The sequence below is a fragment of the Saccostrea echinata genome, unplaced genomic scaffold, assembly GCF_033153115.1.
Source record: "Saccostrea echinata isolate AGI-Se365-2 ecotype Australia unplaced genomic scaffold, CSIRO_AGI_Sech_v1 ptg000014l, whole genome shotgun sequence".
Taxonomy (NCBI): domain Eukaryota; kingdom Metazoa; phylum Mollusca; class Bivalvia; order Ostreida; family Ostreidae; genus Saccostrea; species Saccostrea echinata.
The window spans coordinates 14,834,389-14,857,212 of NW_026889763.1; the positions used below are offsets into that span (position 1 = coordinate 14,834,389).

Genomic DNA, 22,824 nt, shown 5'->3' on the forward strand with positions numbered 1-22,824 from the left:
GAAATAAAAACAATTTGAGTTCGGTTAAATAAATGGATTTTTATATTCCTCAGATATTTTTAAATGGACAGTCATTAAAAAAACGTTATCCAAAGTCTTTTCTATATAAGCCACACTTACGACTGCTGATGTAGAGAAGTTACATTTTGTTGCTTTGTGAGAAATCCTGGATCCACGCACGTATTTAATAACCACGTGACTATATTCACTCAAACTTCCGGTTTTAAACTGGCTCATAATACATGTCATGTAGGTGTAGGGAAAGAATGGGGCAGTATTGATTGATTTCCCCACATTTCCAGGGGTTTAACTCCAAGGATGGCGACATCAGAGAGTTTAGCGATCATCATCGCCTCAGACGGTACGTAGTGGGGGGAAATTAGGGGAGAAATCCGTCTTCAAAATCGGGAAGATAGTGAACGCCATTGGATTGTTTACAGGCAGACAGATCAATTTTGAGGATCCGGGGAGGGAGGGGGGATTTAGTATTACTTTTATGTCGTGAATGGAATCTCTGAGGTCACACCAAATATTTCGAGTCCTTTTTTTTAATATAAACTTTATTTTTTTTTTCTTTTTTTGACAAATGAATTCTGAAGTTGTTTTTCACAGTTCGCTGGCAGTGTGGCATGACTACACAGTTCTCTACCAAAACATGAATCAGCTGATTTTCAGATTAGATACATTGACCTCATGTGTCTTAAAACAACTCCTGATTTTATGTGTTAAAGGTTAATTTAATAAGAGAAGTTGTTTGAAAGTTTGACTCTGAAATGTAATTCAGCAGTAATTTTAGTGTGCAGGTTGAATTTTAGAACTTAAAGGCCTAATATTTACATTTTTAATTTCACTTTAGATGTTTAAATTAATTCATTGATAATGCATGTACAGTGCTGGTGAATGGAAAAGAAAAGTGGACAAGTATTCAATCATGAAACAACTGATATCTTTAAATTTAGAATTCAGCTTAATAACAGTAGTTAGAATATTGTCTTAAGTCGAACTTCAGAAGGTCATGATAGTGTAATGGTTTGGACCATGGCCTGCTAGCTCAGTTGGTAGAGCACCTGACTAGTGATGCAGGGGTCCGTGGTTCAATTCCCGGTCCAGCAATCCATTTTTCCTGAATTTCCTTTCCTGTTACATAATTTGGTGCTGTTGACCACCTATGGACTTGCAGGTGAAAGTTCTGTAAGGGGCAAATAAGAACTTGGCTTGTGTCTTTGAGGGCAGAGACAATTTTATGCCCTGTTCACACGGAGAGTTTAATTCGCAGTAAATTAATGCGAAGTAAAATAATGCGAATCAAACTAATGCGAATTAAATTGCGTTCACACGACAGCTAATGCGAAGTAAATTAATGCGAATTAAATTTTTTATTTTTACAATAAGGCTATTCGGTAAGACTATTATGACGTCATTTGCAAATCACGTCACATTATGCAAAGCAGATCCATTTGACATAATATTATAGTGTCTGTACACATTTTAGCGATTAACATAATTTTCCTTTATTTTTCACTCAAAAATAGCACAAGTATCAAAATTTGACCATCGACAAGTGGCCTGTGACTTAATTCTGCCCTTACGCATGCGTCAAAATTTAATTCTAATTAGCTTCGCTTAGCGTTCACACGGAGCTAATGCGAAGTAATTTAATGCGCAGTAAACTAATTCGAATTAAACTAATTTGCATTAAATTCTCCGTGTGAACGCGGATCAAATTTAATTCGCAGTAACTTACGTTTAATTCGAATTAAACTCTCCGTGTGAACAGGGCATAAGGAGGGAGGAATGTAATGGTTTGGGCCATGGATATCAGCCTGGGTACCTCAGTTGGTAGTGCACCTGACTAGTGATGAAGGATCCCCGGGTTGGATTTCTGGTTCTGCAGCCATACATTTTCTCCTTTCCTGTTACAATAGAAATAGTTGATCATTTTTTCAGACTGAGTCAGCATACATATTAACCTACTGTGATGACAAAGGGGGAAATTCAGGTCTTGAAAGAGGTAGCATTGCGTGTGATGGTTTACACTTTAATTTTGAGAAAATATTATACATGTATTTGTTAAATAATATGGCCTCAGATGACCATTGCAATAATTAAAATCAAATATTAACTGCAGTGAAGTAGACAAAAACACCAATTTAATACATAAACTACACAAATAAATATTTTTCGTGCTCATCACAATAATTATAGCTCTGAGTGGCTGCTTTAGCCTTTTAAGGAGTGATCTTGTTGCTATAGCCTGGATAAAATAATTGTCATTAGTTGCCAAATATAGCAAATTATTCAAATCTAAATCTAGCTTGTACATGCATTTCACTTAAAAAAATATTTGGATTTCCCACAATGATTGAAAGCAAAAGAAGAGATGCAAAAAAAAGTATTAAATGAATTCCGATTGCCTTTTTTACTTTTCTGAACAAAGTCAAATGTTTTCATGCAGGTTCTAGAATATTGTCTCTCCCTTTACTTAGTAGGGATGTCAATGAAATTTATCACAACCAATGCATTATGTAATCACAGATATGTGTGAACCTGTTGTTGTCAACGCATGCTTGAAATCTGTGTGAACATCAGTTCAAAAAAAGCGTTTGTATGCTCTCAGTTCAAATCACGCGAGATCTTAGAAACTAATGAAAATTTATGACCAAGTAGTTTCAAAAAATGGCTATCCAAGAGAACCAAAAATGGAATTTGCAGAAAAGCAGCTGATTTTTTAATAAAAGCAGTAGATCTGAGATGCAGTAAAAAGTGGTAGTCTTCTGTTTTCTGGCTAAATTGGTAGAGTTGTCATCTGTGGAGTCAGCAAAAACTGGTTTAAAGAATTACAGTTTATAGGAGACTTGATAATCTCAGCTTAAAGAACTCTCTATTAGACAGGTGTGTCTCTGTACGTCCTAGTTGTAGTCAAGTATCTGATTCCTATCAGAGACTTTGCTAGAAAACATGGTCTCAGTAATGATCCATCATTTCACAAATTGAAGGTTCATTTCTTTTCCTTATTCAAATTTAAGATTTGTGTCACATTGAGACTTCTCACTAATAATATATCAGCTTCAATGATCTGTCTCTAAATATTAGGACTAACATTGTTCAGGTGTGTTTAAAATAAAAACCTCACCTAATATTATATGTAAGCATATATTTATAATTATGTACATGGCAACATTTCTAGTACATGTAATATCTAGCTAGCTGTATTAATGAAAAATTTTATATGTCCTATATAGAACTTCTCATCCCCCTTTTCCCCTTAATCCAATTTTTACCAGGCAGTTGCCATTTACAAATGCTTTTTAAGGTAATCACACATGATCATGATAATTATTCACTTGTTTAGCAATACTGATTGCAGAATATTGTTGATTTATTTGATATGATATGATCATGATGATATATAAAACTTTAACAACATGATAAGGATTTTCCTACATACGAACTTTGAGTGTAAATGTCATACCTATAGGCAAACCTAATTAGTGAAAAAAGAAAATATCAGATTTTACCTACAGAAATTATTGAATTTCCTTAACAGTATTTACTGAGCTATGATCTAAGAACATTAAACCCCCCATTCAAATGAGAACCAGCATTTTGTATGTTAATGTGTTCATTGCCATCACTGGCGGATTTAAGGGGGGGGGTGTGGGGGGCGCACGCCCCCCCTAAAATTTTCAAAGTATGATATAACTAATATCAATAATGCCATACTTTGGTATATAACAAACCAATACCGCTATTTTTGTGCCTGGTTTTACTCTTAAAATACACGAAAACCCAGGAGCTTCCGGGGGCTTCGCCCCCTGGGCCCCCTCTATTCAAAGTATGATATGACTAGTATTAATAATGCCAAACTTTGGTACATATAAACTAACCAATACCCCTATTATTGTGCCTGGTTTTACTCTTAAAATACACGAAAAACCAGGAGCTTCCGGGGGCTTCGCCCCCTGGGCCCCCACCAGGGCTTCGCCCTGGACCCACTCGGGGCCTTAAGGCGGCCCCAGACCCCCTGCCTGAACGAAGTTATCCACGCCCCCCCTAATCACAAATCCTGTATCCGCCCATGGCCATGCACAACAATCACCTGTACACATTTACACTTCTAAACCATGATCAGTGGTAGTGTGTACTTATTAGTCACAAGAACCTCTACTTTCACTTTCAATTGTCTTTGTTTCATTTTCTCAGTAATCTGTCTAGCCTGATAAGATTAAGGATATTCCAAAAATGACTGTTGAAAAACAAGCATGTGAATATACGATATTGTAAAGTAGAGCATAATAGTCAGTGTAATGTAATTGACACTGTGTGACTGGCATTAATTGTAAGCGCTAGACATAATTCAAAAGGAATACTCAAATGCTAAATAGACTAGAGTCTGACAGTGAACTATATCACAACTGATATGCAGAACTATCTACATATCCCTGGCTGTACATTTTAATACAATGCATACAAGAACCAAAATCTGAAGGGAATTTTTTTTCCGGTTATGCCACAATTTATATTTACTTTTGAGAGAGAGAGAGAGAGAGAGAAAGTTAAGAAGTACAATTACATAAACATGTTTAATCCCGATGTTTTCCAAAATCTTTGAAAATTTCTATATTACAATGAAACTGTGTTTCTTTCAGAAAATGCAGTTGTTAAGAATGTTTCTAATCCAGAATGTTGTCTAATCTGGCAAATTGTGGTGTCCTGATTAGACAAGTTTTACTGTATCTAGAACATGTTCAACATATCTTATCTAATTTTAATGTGTGTAGCTATATAAATTACATATAACATTGTACTGGATACAAAATACCTTGGTATAACAAATCCTTGTCTAATTGGTCAATTTATTCCCCATAAGCTACTGTAAATATGGTCATTCTTTCTGGGAGACAAACAAACATGTGAAATATGTGATAACTGGGACTTGTAACTGTGTGTGAGGGAATTTTACTTGGCTTTAAGCATAGCATGTAACTAGTGTTAATTTCCCCCACTCATCAATAATCACTTTTATGGAATTTTGCCAAAGAAAAAAATGTCCTATTAAATTTTCTCTGTGATTTAAAAAAAAAAAATGAGGAATTTAGCAATGTCTTCATAAAGCTTAACTCCAAAGGCAATATTGCTATGCCAAATCATTGGTTTTTCTAGAAGTTGTCTCCGAGTGGCTTGTATCCTTGATAGTATTTGTCTTTTAATGATCAGCAGTGGACACTCATTGTTGCTTCGTAGTCATCAGATACTGGTACGTGTTGTAGGGCTGTGTCAATATATCGAATATTCAATACGTATCGATTTTCAGGAATGTATCGTATCGAAAAAATAACTTCCAATACATATCAGACAGGCAGTTTTCCTTATAATTCTGTAAAAAAGTTGGGAATTTCACTTACCAAAGATTATTTTTGACTGTTTTGAATTAAAAATGATCAATAATGAAATAAACATTAAGGAGATAGCACATCTTAAATAACTATTACAAAATACATAGATAACTATATTTTAACATGTTATGTAAGACTCACCCAGTTTTTATCAAATTTATGCATTAAATGTCATTTACAAGACATTTGTGAAAGACTTAATAAATAATCCAATATATCGCATATCGCTTTAAAAAATATCGTATCGTATTGTATCGAAATATTTTGCTCAATACACAGCCCTAACGTGTTGTGATAGAATCTCCACTCCTTAGCTTAGTATGTCAACATGGTCAAAGTGCTTTATTCATTTCTTGTTATGGATTATCAGTTAGAGGGCTCAGACACACAAAAGATGACTAGGGGAATATAAATATATATTAAACCTCCGATGTCGAGGCAGCTGGATGTGAGATGTATAGTGTACACATGTCACATAACAGTCTTCCTCAGTGCTAGGAAAAACAAGGGAAGGAATTTGATATTCGCTGTACCATGAACTTATTCAAACAAAGTGTTTGATACAAGGAAAAAAAAATGTTTGCCAGGTTTTGCTGATATCTGAACAGATGTTGTAAATTGAAATAACTATTCAGGAGGATATTTATTTTAAGAATTATGTTAGAGTGCTCATATTTACTCTGTTTTATGACATTTTATATGTATAGCTTGTACATTAAGATCACTTATCACTATAAGTATAGAGGATACAAGCTCTGTAGATCAAGTGTTTATGGAGTCATCTCTCAATTCTGAGAAAATGTCAGCTTTTTTAACCTTTTATAAAGTTTGTTGGATAAATTTTATTGTATATTTATATTTACTACACTATGGTTTTAATATTTTTAGATGATGCAGCTCAAGTATTTTTTAAATGCATGGGTAAAAATTCTTTATAGGAAGGCCGTTTATAGATTTTAAAGTCAAAAGGTCAAGGTCGAATTGCTCAGTTTTCTATGAATACAGACTATATACACTTTGAAAAAATGAGGTTGTTTTACTTGAAGACCCCATTTTAACTTTACATTTGAAAGAAATTACCTTTTAATTTTAGGACTAATGGCTTGATGGTCAAGGTCAAAATGTTGGGCTTTCAACTGACATAGTCATATTTCTAGTGGTATCTCAACTGATGTTGTGATCTTCTAGTGGTATTTCAACTGACATAGTCATTTTTCTAGTGGTATGTTTAAGATTTGTTTATTAAATATAGATGGGGATAAGATTTGACATTAGAACTGTAAGTATAAGTAAATAATTAAAGCACTAAGAGAATATTCCTGATTGTTAACCATTTACTGTAATACATTTTCTTTGTGAAATATGTCACATTACATATGATATACAGGACAGGTATATTCACTTGATTATTATCAGCTAATGTTTACAGTCAGTATAAGATGTGCCCCATTGACTATCATTATTCTCTGTTTTGTGGTAGGATGATTTGAACATAGACAAAGTCTAGATCTGTACTATGTTTTGTGATAGGATGAGTTTGTACCTAGACAAAGTCTAGATCTGTGCTGTGTTTTGTGATGAGTTTGTACCTAGACAAAGTCTAGATCTGGCTCCGGAGCCATAAAACTTAGACGAGCTCATTTTTGATCTCAGTCTCACTTTTACCAAAGGAATTCATAGTAGAAAAGTGAGACTGAGATCAAATGTGAGCTTGTCTAAGTTTTATGACCTCAGAGCCTATGCTATGTTTTGTGGTAGGATTAGTTTGTACCTGGACAAAGTCTAGATCTGTGCTCTGTTTTGTGGTAGGATGAGTTTGTACCTATAGACAAAGTCTAGATCTGTGCTCTGTTTTGTGGTGGGAAGAGATTGTACCTAGACAAAGTCTAGATCTGTGCTCTGTTTTGTGGTAGGTTGAGTTTGTACCTATAGACAAAGTCTAGATCTGTGCTCTGTTTTGTGGTGGGAAGAGATTGTACCTAGACAAAGTCTAGATCTGTGCTCTGTTTTGTGGTAGGATGAGTCTGTACATAGACAAAGTCTAGATCTGTGCTATGTTTTGTGGTAGGATGAGTCTGTACATAGACAAAGTCTAGATCTTTGCTGTGTTTTGTGGTAGGATGAGTCTGTACATAGACAAAGTCTAGATCTGTGCTGTGTTTTGTGGTAGGATGAGTTTGTACCTATAGACAAAGTCTAGATCTGTGTTCTCTTTTGTGTTAGGATGAGTTTGTACATAGACAAAGTCTAGATCTGTGTTCTGTTTTGTGGTAGGATGAATTTGTACCTATAGACAAAGTCTAGATCTATGCTGTGTTTTGTGGTAGGATGAGTTTGTACCTAGACAAAGTCTAGATCTATGCTGTGTTTTGTGGTAGGATGAGTTTGTACCTAGACAAAGTCTAGATCTGTGTTGTGTTTTGTTATGGGATGAGTTGGTACCTAGACAAAGTCTAGATCTGTGCTGTGTTTTGTGGTAGGATGAGTTTGTACATAGACAAAGTCTAGATCTGTGCTCTGTTTTGTGGTAGGATGAGTTTGTACCTATAGACAAAGTCTAGATCTGTGCTGTGTTTTGTGGTAGGATGAGTCTGTACATAGACAAAGTCTAGATCTGTGCTGTGTTTTTGTGGTAGGATGAGTTGTACCTCAGACAAAGTCTAGATCTATGCTCTGTTTTGTGGTAGGATGAGTTGTACCTCAGACAAAGTCTAGATCTATGCTGTGTTTTGTGGTAGGATGAGTTTGTACATAGACAAAGTCTAGATCTGTGCTGTGTTTTGTGGTAGGATGAGTTCGTACTGAGACAAAGTCTAGGTCTGTGCTCTGTTTTGTGGTAGGATGAGTTTGTACATAGCAGAGTCTAGATCTGTGCTCTGTTTTGTGGTAGGATGAGTTTGTACATAGACAAAGTCTAGATCTGTGCTGTGTTTTGTGGTAGGATGAGTTCGTACTGAGACAAAGTCTAGGTCTGTGCTCTGTTTTGTGGTAGGATGAGTTTGTACATAGACAAAGTCTAGATCTGTGTTCTGTTTTGTGGTAGGATGAGTCTGTACATAGACAAAGTCTAGATCTTTGCTGTGTTTTGTGGTAGGATGAGTCTGTACATAGACAAAGTCTAGATCTGTGCTGTGTTTTGTGGTAGGATGAGTTCGTACTGAGACAAATTCTAGATATGTGCTCTGTTTTGTGGTAGGATGAGTTTGTACATAGACAAAGTCTAGATCTGTGTTCTGTTTTGTGGTAGGATGAGTCTGTACATAGACAAAGTCTAGATCTTTGCTGTGTTTTGTGGTAGGATGAGTCTGTACATAGACAAAGTCTAGATCTGTGCTGTGTTTTGTGGTAGGATGAGTTCGTACTGAGACAAAGTCTAGATCTGTGAATTAGGGCAGTTTCCTCATGACAGGTGCTGCAACACTTGTCATCACTTATTCTACTGTTGTGATAATGAGGTAATAAAATGATGTCCTCAAAAGTTCACATAATAAACCCCAATATCACAATACAAACACCATCCATCTCTCAATGAATTAAGTCTATTGAAGTATAAGCAATTATTAATCTTCATTTATATATATAATTATATACATGTATTTACATTTCACAGTTTCTTTAATAAACCAACATTTCAAAGAAGTTCGGTTTAACATCACAATATAGATTTTTAAAAAATTAGGTTATTAAAGAAAGTAAATACATGTAAAAGCATTGATTTAAATTTTTTTTATGTATTACATGTCCACAAGTCACACAGATTAGCATCCAAGTACTCATCATGTAAATACATGTATCTGTTGTATTTATTTTGTGCCCACCTTCAAGACTTCCTGCATCATGCAACACAAAAAAATGATTCATTGCTTAAAGTATTCAATTAACAATTATTTATTAGGAAAATGAACAGGGACATTGGTAGTGTACATTGTATGGCTTTTTCCATCTATCAAGATTTTCAGCCTGTCAGTGGCAGATTCAGAAATGGGAAGGGGAGGGGGGAAGTGTAGGGTATCTTGTTTTCAGCACTCATCATGCCCCCCCCCCCCCCTTTCACCTTTTGCCAAAATCTGGATCCACCCCTGACTGTTAATTTTTTTTCTGGAAATTCATGATAAAACTTGATTGGTAAATGATATAATGTGTAATTGGTAAAATGTGACAATCTACATGTATATTTGAAATCTCTGTTCATTTACAAGGACATGCTTGAACTCTGATTTACACAGTATCTCCAGCTGCAGAGCATGGCATGTGTTTTGAGGTTTCTTTGTGTGATTTGATGAGGTACTCCGGCAAAGTCAGTTATGTGTGGGAGTTGCAAAATGTTTTAAAATCTCAGGATATGATGTCTTTTACCTTGAACAGGTGTGAAGTTTATTTATTATTTTCATTAATGAGTTAATAGATCCAGATCACTGCAGATAGAGACTGTGTAACATAAGAGTAAAAATGATCATTATTGTGTAATGTATCTTAAATGAGATTGGCTAATGGAGAAGCATTTAAAATTTGATTCACAATAATTTGACTCATTTAGTGACCGTACCTGACCTTAGTCATTGGGTTTTGTCAGGTCAGGTCACCTATGGGTCCTCGATCCTCATTTCTCCATCTTGATCACATTAGGAGTACAGTTGTATGTGTTATTGAGCTGTACATGATCTACATGTATGACTGTGTTTTGTAGATGAGAGCGACAGTGATGTGGAAATACTTAGGGAAGAGAAGAACGAAGATCTGGATGTGATTATTGTCGCAGAAACAACGGTGAAGCCAGTACCAAGATTAGGGATGGGAACCAGTGGTATGGAACAGGTCAAGTCTGGTCAGTCCTGCGAGGGCATGAGGCCGGAGGTTCGAGTTGACCTGTCACTGGACGAATGCACGAATGATGACAGCCTCCCTACAGTCACCACACCTCTAGATCTGTCCTCCAAAAAATGCTCCGGAGACGACTCTGACCTAGATCTGGATACCGGCAGTTCTTTCTTAACAGAGCAGACTGCTAGTACTTTATCAGACTTCCTTAAAGAGTCATTTCCCCCTAATGTCAAAATACTACCCAAGTCTGACAATGTATGTGTACAACCCAACTGTGATAATTCTGACCCTAAAACCATGGACGATCACATAGACACTTATCCCAAGAAAGTAGACCTGTATGACAGTTCCCTTCTGCCTGGTTCAGGTCTCCCCTCTACAGATCTGCCTGTTACGGGTCACCTCCCTGCTGTCATTCCTCCCAACACCAGTGTCGGTGATATCCCGGTGTCTTTCTCTGAAAACATTAGAAAACATTCTGGCAAACGTGCATCTTCATCAAGTGATGAAGTTTGTGCACTTAAGAAAGTGAAAAAGGAGGAAGACCTGTTTAATAGTGAGGCATGGAAGTCACTAGATTTGGACTTTTTGTCCGAGTCGAGCACTACTACCTACCAACACACCAACAGTTGCGATACCAAAAGTCCACCAGTTTCCAGTGCAACTCCAGGCAGTGCCCTGCATGGACGGTCATACAGTGTCTCCTCAGAAACATTCACCAAACATCTGCCTCCCAAAAAACAGAGCTGTTTCCGTCAGGCCAGTGACCCAGGGTTCAGTCCCGTGGCCCGTCCCCCATCACCCCAGCCTTCATGCAGCAGTTGGGGGTCTGAGAAGTGTACCAGCTGTAATATATCCCTCCTGGGGTTCAGAATCTCTCGATGTATACAGGGGCACCCGACCTGTGCCTTCTGTCTAGAGGAACAGGTCAAACTTGTCCTGACCGGCAAAACCAAGGTAAAATATCTCAATACTGAAATGCAGCAAACTTGTCCTGACAGGCAAAACAAGGGTAAAATATCTCAATACTGAACATGTCAAACTTGTCCTGGCAGGCAACAGGCCCTGAGAGCCGAGTAAAGGTCTAAATTTGAAGCCCTTCACCGGTATATGAGTGAAATATTCTCAAACGGGACATAAAACAACATACAATCAATCAATCAATCAATCTACTGAAAAATTTGTATTTTCTAATTTCAAACACACTGTAGTTGCATTTGCTACTGTCTGATTAAAGTAAACCTTGATAGGTAACAAATGTGGCCACAGGAAGTCATGAACTAAAAACATCTTTCATTTTAATAACTAATCAATGGTGTAAAATATCCATAGAATTTGAGGTTCTTTTGATGTTCTGATGACCAGGTTCCTTTGTGTACTAGCTGTGTAAAGCTAAAACGATTGAATTCTATTGACCTGAATAAAATGTTTGGATCTTGAGATATTGTTGACATACTATTATTTTCTATTTTTAGAAGTCACTTTTGTGTGTACTTGGAGGTTGTGACAGTTACTATCCTATGAGTAAGTACTAACTACTATCCCATGAATAAGTACTTACTACATGTACTATCCTATAAGTGAGTTCTAACTACTGTAAAATGATATATTTTTATGAGATCAAATTGTGGTTTGAGAAAAAAAGTATTGGTTCTTGGGGATTTGATTTTGTGGAAGAAGAGGTGAAAATTTACATTTACAGGATATAAACTTGTGTATCTCTGTACCTTGAAAATTAACCCCCCCCCCCCCCCCCCCCTCCCCCATGAAAATATGTGATTTCTCAGTACTATACATCACAAAGAACAGGGAAAATATGTAAGTGAACCCTAAAACTAGATGTCTAGATTATCTGTATGTTTATTTTTTATGTTCTGGATATTATAATATAGGTCACTTTTTTTCCACTTTCAATTTTTTTATTTGGAGAGTCCTGTTTGAAAAAAAAGGAAAAATTTATAAAATTGTGAAATGAATTTATTTTTTGTATAATATACATCCTCGCAAGCCAGGGGTCCTGAGTCAACACGTTGCCATTGGACCCTTGGCATATTTCATTCAGTATTTATGGGCTGACTGTAGCGACGTCTTTCGGAAAAATTACAAATCTTGATTGTTTTTCTTATCTCTCAACCAATCACATTAAGCCATTCTATGATAAACAACTTGTAACACATGCATTTGAGGTGTCAACTGAATCCTTATCTAACTAAACTATTTATGAAAGCTTTAATTTGATTGGTGCTTCTCAATGAGAGAAGCAAGCCCACGAATATTGAATGAAATATGCCAGGGGTCCAACGGCAATGTGTTGACTCAGGACCCCTGGCTTGCGAGGATGTATAATATATAGCAATGTTCAAATCTATGATACCTTGCAAACCTGGTGAGATAGTGTAAAATCATATATTTTCGTGGGTCACATTTTCAAGGTCTGAAGAAAAGAGATTGATTCGGAGGGATTTAATTTCATGGTTTGGGAACTGTTGAGTAGAGAGGTATATATAATTTTACATTTCGTGGAGGACATGAATTCATGGATGTCTTCATCCATCGAAAACAACAAAAATTAAATCTCCACGAAATAAGTGATTTCACAGTACACAAACCATTTGAAAATAATGAAACATAGGAGACATTCTTAAACAAATCCCATTTAATTTGTAGGCGAGTTGAAGCAGTCTCTCCCCAGTATGGTTGTTGAGATCTTGGAGACCAAACTAGATGATGACTACATCGAATACATAGCCAATATGATAGCCAAGAAAACCTCAGATGATGTGGAGGACGAAGGACCAGAGGGCAGTACCAGCGAATGGGAGGAAAAGCCAGAGGTTAAAGAGGGAGAGGAGGAAAGACCAAGAAACCCAGAGGACTGGCCACCACACTGGGAGTACATGGAACCAAGACAGGTGGGTAGTACAAAGAAAAGTCAGCTGGCCACCACACTGGGAGTACATGGAACCAAAATAAGTAGGTAGTACAAAGAAAAGTCAGCTGGCCACCACACTGGGGGTACATGGAACCAAGACAGGTAGGTAGTACAAAGAAAGGTCAGCTGGCTGCCACATGGGGAGTAGGATCCACAGGTAAATTATACGAAGGAAGGTCGGCTCTGGATTTATAGCATGATAATAGGAATTTAGATACGCATTATCTGTTGACAGGTACTTTTCAAAGACGTAAAGTAGTGTATGAGTACTTATGACTGATCAGCTTTTTAAAATATTTGTTATCATCAGCCAATAACTCACTATATGATGTGTATAAGATGGGTGCCCTGATCATAAAATTTTGCTTGTTGAGAATTGGGTGTCTAACAAATTTATGCATAAAAGATGTCACCAATAATAATAAATGATTTTCTGTAGTATCGCTTGTTTATAAGTTTTCTATGGTTGTGTTGACAGGGGCATGTAATGGTGGATCTGGTGCCAGATTCTCCAGAATACATAGAAGTTTGTTCCAAGTTCTACGAGACATTACAGTTCCCTCAGGCAGATATCGTCAAGATTAGTCGAATTCAGAATCCGATTCTGTGGAAATACTTCACAGTGTAAGTAAAAAACATATGAGAGCATCTTCTGTAAACTTAGCATGTACTGTAAACTCTGCATCTACTGTAAACTCAGCATGTACAATAAACCCACAGATACCTTAAAAATGAACTGTAAACTCTCGTAATTATAAACAGCATCTACTGTAAACTCTGATAAACATAATATGTACAGAGAGCATATACTGCAACACAAATATACCAGTATGTAGTGTGTTCTCTAAACCACCACAAATATGTACATTATGTACTGTAAATCACCAAAAATATATACATCATTTACTGGAAACCACCACAAATATGTACATCATGTAATGTAAACCACCAAAAATATATGGATCATTTACTGGAAACCTTTACATATATGTACATCATGTTATGTAAACCACCAGAAATGTGTACATCATGTACTGTAAACCACCACAAATATGTACATCATGTACTGTAAACCACCACAAATGTGTACATCATTTACTGGAAACCCATACATATATGTACATCATGTACTGTAAACCACCACAATTGTGTACATCATGCACTGTAAACCACCACAAGCATAAAAAGTATGCATGTTAAATACCACAGATAATCTGTACATCATGTTCTGTGTAGTATCACAACTATTCATAACATATACTGTACAGCACCACAATTGTATTTATAAATGCTTACAGCTTGGTCCAATTGAAGTTGATCTTGTTCAGTCCAGCATTTTGGCAAAATTCAATAACTAAATATTTTTCTACGCTTCAAACACAGTTGTCATCCTGTGCATGAGGGAGACATCACAAATTGTCTCCCTGCATGTGACATGTTCTAAACCAATTAGATTGACTGTATAATTCTGAAGGATAATAAAAAGTTTTATTACCAACAGGAAGAGAACAGAGATGATTCACGAGAATGACGGATTGGCGGTGGCAGAGAAGCACCTGTTTCATGGGACTGATGCTACCGTCCTTAGTGCAATCTGTAAGAAGGGATTTGATTGGCGGATGTGTGGCAAAAATGGGACAGTGTATGGCTATGGTAATCTTCCTTTGTCATTTTATACCAATTAAAACATTAGCGTTTATTTGTCTGAATAATTTATACCGGCTCGCCTTCATTATTACTTTCCCTTAAGGATTTTAACAATTGAAATCTGTGACAATTGTCTTCTAAATCCTTCTTAAAGCTCATCTTCTTGGATCAAAGCTTGTCTGTTGTCTGAAAGATGAAGAACCATCCCAAAGGGAGATTATTAGAAAGAGTGAAAATTTGATGAACTTATTAGATAAATTCTTTTAAATCATTGAGTCAGAAAAGACAAAAATAGACCTGGTAAATGAGTTGGGACAACTGATATTCCTCAGATGCATCATGACTTCATATTAAAAATTTTCTATGACAAAACAAGTACATATATATATATAAAGATGAGCATTTTTAACACATTGACTAGAGTTTATTCATTTAAAATATATGATTGAGATACCCAGGTTTTTCTGTATACACAGCATCTTAATTTCACAATTTCCTCTCTCTTTTGAAACTTGTAAAGGTTGTGTGCACATGAAGGAAAGTCTCTTTTTTTTAGTAAGTGTCCCAAATGCTCACTGCTCAGAGCAACTAAAGTAAATGGCTTGCTTTTTTTTCTGTTATAGTTTTATTGTGCTATAGATTTTTGATTTGACATTAGTATATATCTAGATGTAAATTTTCTGTGTGATTTTGTTGTAGGTTCTTATTTTGCCACACACTCCTCCTACTCTCACCAGTACACAGAGAAAGGTGATCGTCGCCGGCCAAACTATAGGAGAGCCTTACATCAGATGGGCATGATCCCATTTCATCCCTTCACGAGCCCAGTTCGCACAGGTCCTTTCTCCTTCGGTCCATCTCAGGTTGTGGTTTCATCATCCTTGTTCTCCCCTCGTCGTTTGTACACCTCAACAACGCTGTCCAATCCCGCTCCATCGTCCACCAATGGGAGTGATGATAGTAACACCACTGCGAGTTTCTTCCCTGGATTAACGTCATCTAAGACATACGTCCTGCAGTATAACTCGGGGTCAGGGTCTGGGGACTCAGCCTCCAGCAGTTCTTCAGGTCCGGGGCAAAATGGAGTCCAAACTCAGAGAAATCATTGGAACTTTGGCAGACATAGATTACTTGGTACATCATCTGGGACAAGTCAAGATGCCATGTCTAATCCAAATCCTTCTAACAGTAACACTCAGACCACAATACAGTTTAATAGTTCTACTGTATTTCAGCCTGCCCCTCTGGGTAGCACTCCTCTAACTGATCAGAATCCATCATTTGGTGCTCAGAATGTTATGACCAATCAGAATTCATCACTTAGTGCCACTCAGAATGCAGGCAATCAGATGTGTTCTAACATCTCTATACAGGACCAGACAATATCACCTTCTGCTGGGGCTTCCTCCTCTGTCCAGAATCTACCAATCACAATGATGCAGGGTTCTCTAGTGAATCAAGTTTCCTCCCAGCCTTCAAATCCAGGCCCTTCTCAATCTCTGAATCTGGGACCCTCACAGTCCCTTAATCTGGGACCTTCCCAGTCGCTGAATCCTGGATCCTCCCAGTCACTGAATCCTGGACCCCCCCAGTCACTGAATCCTGGACCCTCCCAGTCACTGAATCCTGGACCCTCCCAACAGGATTCTACAACAGTTCTAGGGATCCTGGATCAGATTACATTTCGTAGTGGGGGTCAGTCTAAAAGACTTCAGGCACTGCATAACAAACTTCGGTCTTATAATGTTCACCAGCAAGCTGCAGAAGTGGAGGAGAAGACTCTACATAAAATGTTCATGGCGAAGGTGTTAGTCGGAAGGTTTACGGGAGGAAGCAGCACGTACAGGAAGCCTCCGCCATTAGACCCAGTCAATGATCCATACGGAAAATGTTACGATTCCTGTGTAGACAATATTCATAATCCGAAAGTATTCGTCATCTTCGACAGCAGTCAAGCCTATCCTGACTACCTCATAGAATACAATTACTCCTCTTAAATAGGACTTAAAAATGTCTTATAAGTAAGTTATAAGTGACTTAAAAATGGAACTAAGAGGTATGTTTACGTGTTAAATTGACCAGTACTATGATTGATGACAAATCAGAAACTGATAGAAGTGTTTTATAGCTGGCATCCTGATTAATGAAACAATGCAATGAGGAAAACAAAAAAAAATCTGTTTTGATTGTTAGCCTCTATTTAGTGCTTAGTGCGTTTATATGCAAATCATAGTGTTAACAATTTTATCTTACTGCAAAAGTGTGAGTGATTTATTTGTACAAAAAATATTGTTACTTAGCATGCATTTCTTTAAAAGTGAGTTGAGTGTTGTTGTGCTCAAGACTGTGGTTGTTACAGTTATTTCCCCCTGAATTTTGTAAATTCAGCCTGAAGTTTTTATTTTTGTGTGTGTATGTGTTTATGCTTTCCTAAGTTCATATGTTGTATGTTAATATATTGTACCAAAAAATATCTTAAGTAGATCAGGAAAAATTAGTGTTGTATGTTGTTATAAATAATGTTATTTTGAATGAGACTATAACCTTTTGTTTTTGGAGAGTGTGTTTTAGTGCCAATATTGTATCAATATCTGGAGTTCTGTTTTTGTTGACAATCTTTGTCATATTCTGCATACGTTTTTTCTTATTAATCTACCTGACAAACTTAGCTATTTGTACATTGTTGACCTAATATATGCGTATAATATAAGTAATACGTGCTTAACTTTAGATTAAAAGATGTGAAACAAATATTTAAAAATGAATGAAAAACTCCCAGAAAAAAGGCAACCTCAGAGTTTGTGAAGTGTGTGTGTCTAAATATGAAGGGGCACCTGTTGATTAGGAGCTGAGTGAATGAGAGTTCAATTGTTTTAGTGTATGTTGAGTTAACATTGTTGAAAAATGATAAGGTCCCAATATATTTGTTTTTGGGAAAATTTGTTTTTGGGAAAAAAATGTGCTATTAAAAAAAGAAAAAAAATTGGTAATATCTTTTAAACCAGTCTTCAAACAAAATATATATTTAGATGGATTTGAAATATTAAGTATATGTGTGTATTTTAGCAATGAGTTTGTAGTTGTGACAGTCAAGTCTCCGATACTTAGCCTACTGACATTCAATATCAAGGTTACACTGTAGACACCTATTTTTATAATACATAATATATATACATATTGTGTCCTGCTTTTTCATTATCTACAGATAACAATCTCATACAGTTATCCAATGATCAGTGTGCTATGGTAGAGTGTTTCTGATTTTCCTGTTCAAATATAAATTGGAATTCTCCCCCCTTAGTTGTTATTTTCAGAAAAATGGAATATTTTTTTGAGTTGGGGCATTTTTTGAGGTATTTTTGAAGGGAATACACAGAATAAAATTTTGAGTTTGGCTTTACATAATACTGAGAGTTTTTGATGAGGCTCGTATTATATTTTTTTTTTATGAGCATACATGGGGTTGAATATTATATAATGATTGTGGAAAAAAAATCTACATTCCAAATCATTTGTGTGATTTGCCTTTTTTTTTTTTTATAAATGGAATAATTCAGTGATGCTTACAGATTTTGCTTGCATTAGTCATAGCTTGTAGTGTTAGTTTAACTTTATTGAGAAGTTTGTTTGTATTGTTTTCAGTGTGTGCAAGACCTATGTGAAAAATTAAACATTTCATTTATGATGAAATCAATGTGATGTGATAAAAGGACTGTGAGTGTACATAACAGTGGTTGACATGACTTAGTGACCTAATAAATGATTAATTAAAAGTGTTTGATTTTTAATCATTGTGTTAGGATGTAGGCTAAGGGTTGAGTACATATTTCTTTAATTCCATGTGAAAGGAACCTTCACAAAATAAATATTAGTAGCATTTTATGTTAATCTACTTTAATTTCAGGTTGATTTGATTACACGCATTATAACACTGTCTAATTCTCTCTGTATAATTAGGCCTCCAACATATTTTTGTCATTATGATTTTATGTGTGCATGTAAAGATTTTCTTCCTGAAAGTTGTTGCAAAGATTTTGTGACATTTTTCATGTATTTCCATTTAATAGTTGAGTAATGTAAGTTAGAAAAATTTTGTTTTTGTTTAACTCCATTAAACAACAATTTTTTTCAGTAAAATATTCCAAGAAAAAGAGATTTTTCATCACATGGGAGTCAGAAATTGTGTCATTTTTGAGATGCGACAAATTTTGTTAAATATTTCAACAAAGTATGCGTAAAAAAACAAGTTCAGAGTTTGATAAAAATAGTTTTGTTCAACTTAACAAGGTGCTTATTACTAATGCTGCAATAAATTAATATTTATACCTTTGATGGGTGTTTAAGATGGTGGTGTATTTGACAGGTGTGTTGTGTACCTGTAGAATTAAGAGAATTATGGTGTATTTATACACTTAAGGTTGTTTTGATGTATTTGTGTTTACTAACGCCGATTTCTGCTTCTCACATGTTGGAGCATTCTGGACAAGAAGAATGGGTCTTTAATTGGAAAGAGTGATCAACAATTAAACATTAAACAGTGAATATCTCTGATATTTCTGTTTTATTTTGGAGAATGTGCTTGTATATGTATTTAGCATTTTGTCATTTGTTAGTTTATCATGAAGTAAAACATAGCAGATATTTGTTTGAAGTATATTCAATGAAATAAAAAAAAAAACATTGCGTATAAATCTGAATTATTCCAAACCTGTGTGTTCTGGACCCCTGACCAGTAATCTACACGTGTCATTAAACTAGTTAATTATGGCCAGTTAAAAAGCAACAGCTGTTTTTTCTTTAAATGTTGTTTCGTCTGACGAGGGTTGCATCAAAGTATCAGCATCAAGCAAAATATATTACTGAATAAATTTTAGTACATGTAAAAACATTATTTGTTGGAAATTAGGTTAGAAAATGTGCATTCTGCAGGGAAAATTAATTAAATTGACTGTTTCTGGAGTATTGGCTTGAAATGAAAAGGGGTTTTCATTGATTTCTCGAGATGAAAGCATTGAACGTGAGTCATGTAGATAAGGGAGCACAGGAAAAAACACAAATTTATATTTCATATAAACGTTAATTTACAGTACGTGCTTGCACGATGTAAATCGTAATTCGGAGATGTTACCATGAATTATGTATGCAGACGACACGAGGAATCGTTTCTTAAACTATTTATTAGGTTTCCTAGTTTGTTGAAGACGATGGATGCTAACTATTCAATTAAATTAAACAGATGATCAATATAGATGAACTTTTAACTTGTTCTGTAACGTTTCCACAACTGCAGCTCAAATAAACCTGCTGTGTAGAACCCTCAGCATCTTCACGTTTTTTGGATCGTGCTCGGTTACGTTACAAGTGCGCATGTGTGAAATCTAACGCCGTTTGACTGTCACTCTGTCATTCTCATATGGTTCAATATAATCAACTGCCATCTACAGAACTATCGCAAGACTTTGTCCGATGTATTTAATTTTCAATGCCAAGTCACCTCTACTCATTAACAATAGTCATGGAAAGAGTAAACTTGACGTTGGATCTACATTCAAACTCCGGACACTGTCCAAACGTTACAGCGGGCGTTGACGGAATTTCTGGAGTGTTCGCGGTGGCTTCTACTGTTTATTTAGCTGTTCTCTCCATTGGAATCACATTCGGAAATGCACTTACGGTATTTGCTCTATGGAACAACAGTCTGATTTATAAGGAGACCTACTATTCCATCCTGTCACTGGCCGTGTCAGATTTCCTCATCGGCGTGGTGACAATCCCTTCCTACATTGCGTGGTTGTACTCCAGTCTGATAGATCTGGGACATGACTTGTGTTTAGCCATTATTGCTAGCTCCTTATTCCTCACAGTGGCTTCCATGCTTAATCTTCTGTTGGTTGGGATAGAGCGCTTCATTGCTGTTTGCTTTCCCTTAATGCACTTAAAAATTCGCGCCCGTAGAGCTCCCTTTCTGGTCTGTATCTGCTCCGTTTGGGTGTGCAGTCTTGTTGCGACTTTACTATCCATGCTGGCGGCCGATCCAGATTTTGAAACTTGCGCATATTACGACATATTTGACGAAACATTCCTAGTGAGTGCTATAGCATCTGGAGTTTTTCTTCCTCTGATACTGTTGTTGATGATGTACGCTTGTATCCACTGCAAAATACAATCACACTACAAGTTTGTTTCAAGGTCGTCGAAGAAATCCCGAAGCTCAAGTATGCAATCCTGGGAAACTGCGCGGATCAAAGCGTCATTCAAAACCTCCAAGACAATGGCCCTAGTGGTGATATGTTTTGCCCTTTGCTGGGGACCGCTGTTTATCACGATGTTGTTGAGGAGTGTCTGTCAATGGTGCCGCCTCCCGTGGGTCGCTAATGAGGTGATCCTTCTCCTGGGGTTTACCAATTCGTTCCTGAACCCCATCATCTACTCCCTCCGACATAAGACGGCCAGAACCTATGTGAACAGAATTTTGTACACCCCCTGTCATTTCTGAAACTCGAACACAAACAAATCTCTCCAGTTATGAGGATATTGTCTGTCAGTTCTTGTTTTCTCCCCTGAGACGGTTGTTCCTGAGGTTGTGGATGGCAGAAACACTCAACTGTATTGAGGTTTTTATTTGCTTTCCTACAAGATCAACAATTCCTAGGAATACTGAGAACTTTGCAATTACAAGTCAGTTACAATTACACTTAACTAGATGGAGATTTACAAAAGAATTATATTCCGATACTGTCTAGACATGTGTTTGAAGCATTCTCTCGACTCACTGTTACATTTTCCCAATTACATGTATGTTTATCTGAGGCATATGATTTATTCCATACTCGCCAATTATTTTGGTTAAATCACGCTGAAAATGGATCTCCAAAACAATTGGTAAATTCTCTCATCTACAATATGTAATTATAAATGCTGTTTCAACTTATTTTTTTTCATTGTTGTACAATTGCTGTACATTCTTTTGAAGACAATCTTAGTTTTTTTAGATAAAGAAATGAGTTTTGAAGAATTATGAACTATGTATGTTATGATTTAACCAGGGCAAGGGTTAAGAGCATGTGTGGCAAAGAGTTGATGCATACAGAGAATTTATTTACCCAATATGGTCTGACATACATGTATTTGCCGTTTAAAAACAATTGTATCATGTTCTACTTTGTACGTTAACGTTATTACCTCCTCTACTTGTAAATTACATTATAGATTTGTATGAGTATTATCTCTTAGCATGGTAAACACACCTATCTGAAATGAAAGTCACAAAATACATGTACATGGAATATTTCTTCAATGTCATTAACTTACTGTTATAATTATGGATGATTTATTTTTACAGAGGAAACTATATTCACACTGAATATATTTTAAAAATTGAAGTTATTTCTATACGGCATTGACGAAATTGAGCGAAATATAGTTTTGTAGGTGAAACTATACAATTATATGTTCATTACGTGTGAACTACAGTTAATTTTATATTATCTGTATTATTAAAAGATCTTAAACAATAGCTTGTAGTTTACACTATAGATATATTATACAAGTGTAGACTGTATCGAACAGACATTGTTTTAAGCTCGGTGAGAGAATATGGTTTCATAGACTGCATTTAGCACCACAAGATTTCGACTCAAAGGTATTGGTTACGGCTTTATATGACTACCAATTTACCAAGATTCACAAACTTTGTTTTACATTTTGACAAAAACGTCTTAAATATAATTAATTCTATCTTATATCGGAGTTGCCCAAATTCAATTCTAGAGGTAAACTATTCTTTTTTTTTCATTTCCGAGTCTGGACCAAATGTGAGTGGATTGCTTATTAATTTAGTCGGACACCTGTGTCTGTGAATTGTATTATCATCGATTCTATTTTCTGATGCAGAACATTTGGTTACATACTGTATTATATCACCTTATTTATCAGCAGTGGTTATTTTCGGTTCAATATTGTTAAAATTCAACTCTGGTGGGTAAATTTCTAGAATGTTATAGATATGATCAACTTCTTTTAATGAAA

General features: G+C 36.0%; 2 protein-coding genes across 2 annotated transcripts; both read left to right on the forward strand.

Annotated features, from left to right (window-relative positions):
- The first annotated feature begins 231 nt into the window (after positions 1-231).
- Positions 232-19,479, forward strand: LOC133186799 (uncharacterized). The gene is made up of 7 exons (XM_061322124.1): positions 232-361; positions 10,084-11,174; positions 11,693-11,741; positions 12,885-13,129; positions 13,628-13,773; positions 14,651-14,802; positions 15,496-19,479. The coding sequence occupies exons 1-7, from the start codon at positions 319-321 to the stop codon at positions 16,791-16,793; spliced, it is 3,024 nt and encodes a 1,007-aa protein (XP_061178108.1). The 5' UTR covers positions 232-318; the 3' UTR covers positions 16,794-19,479.
- A 272-nt stretch (positions 19,480-19,751) lies between these two features.
- Positions 19,752-22,255, forward strand: LOC133186801 (5-hydroxytryptamine receptor 4-like). The gene has a single exon (XM_061322129.1). The coding sequence runs from the start codon at positions 20,279-20,281 to the stop codon at positions 21,290-21,292; it is 1,014 nt and encodes a 337-aa protein (XP_061178113.1). The 5' UTR covers positions 19,752-20,278; the 3' UTR covers positions 21,293-22,255.
- The last annotated feature ends 569 nt before the right edge of the window (positions 22,256-22,824 follow it).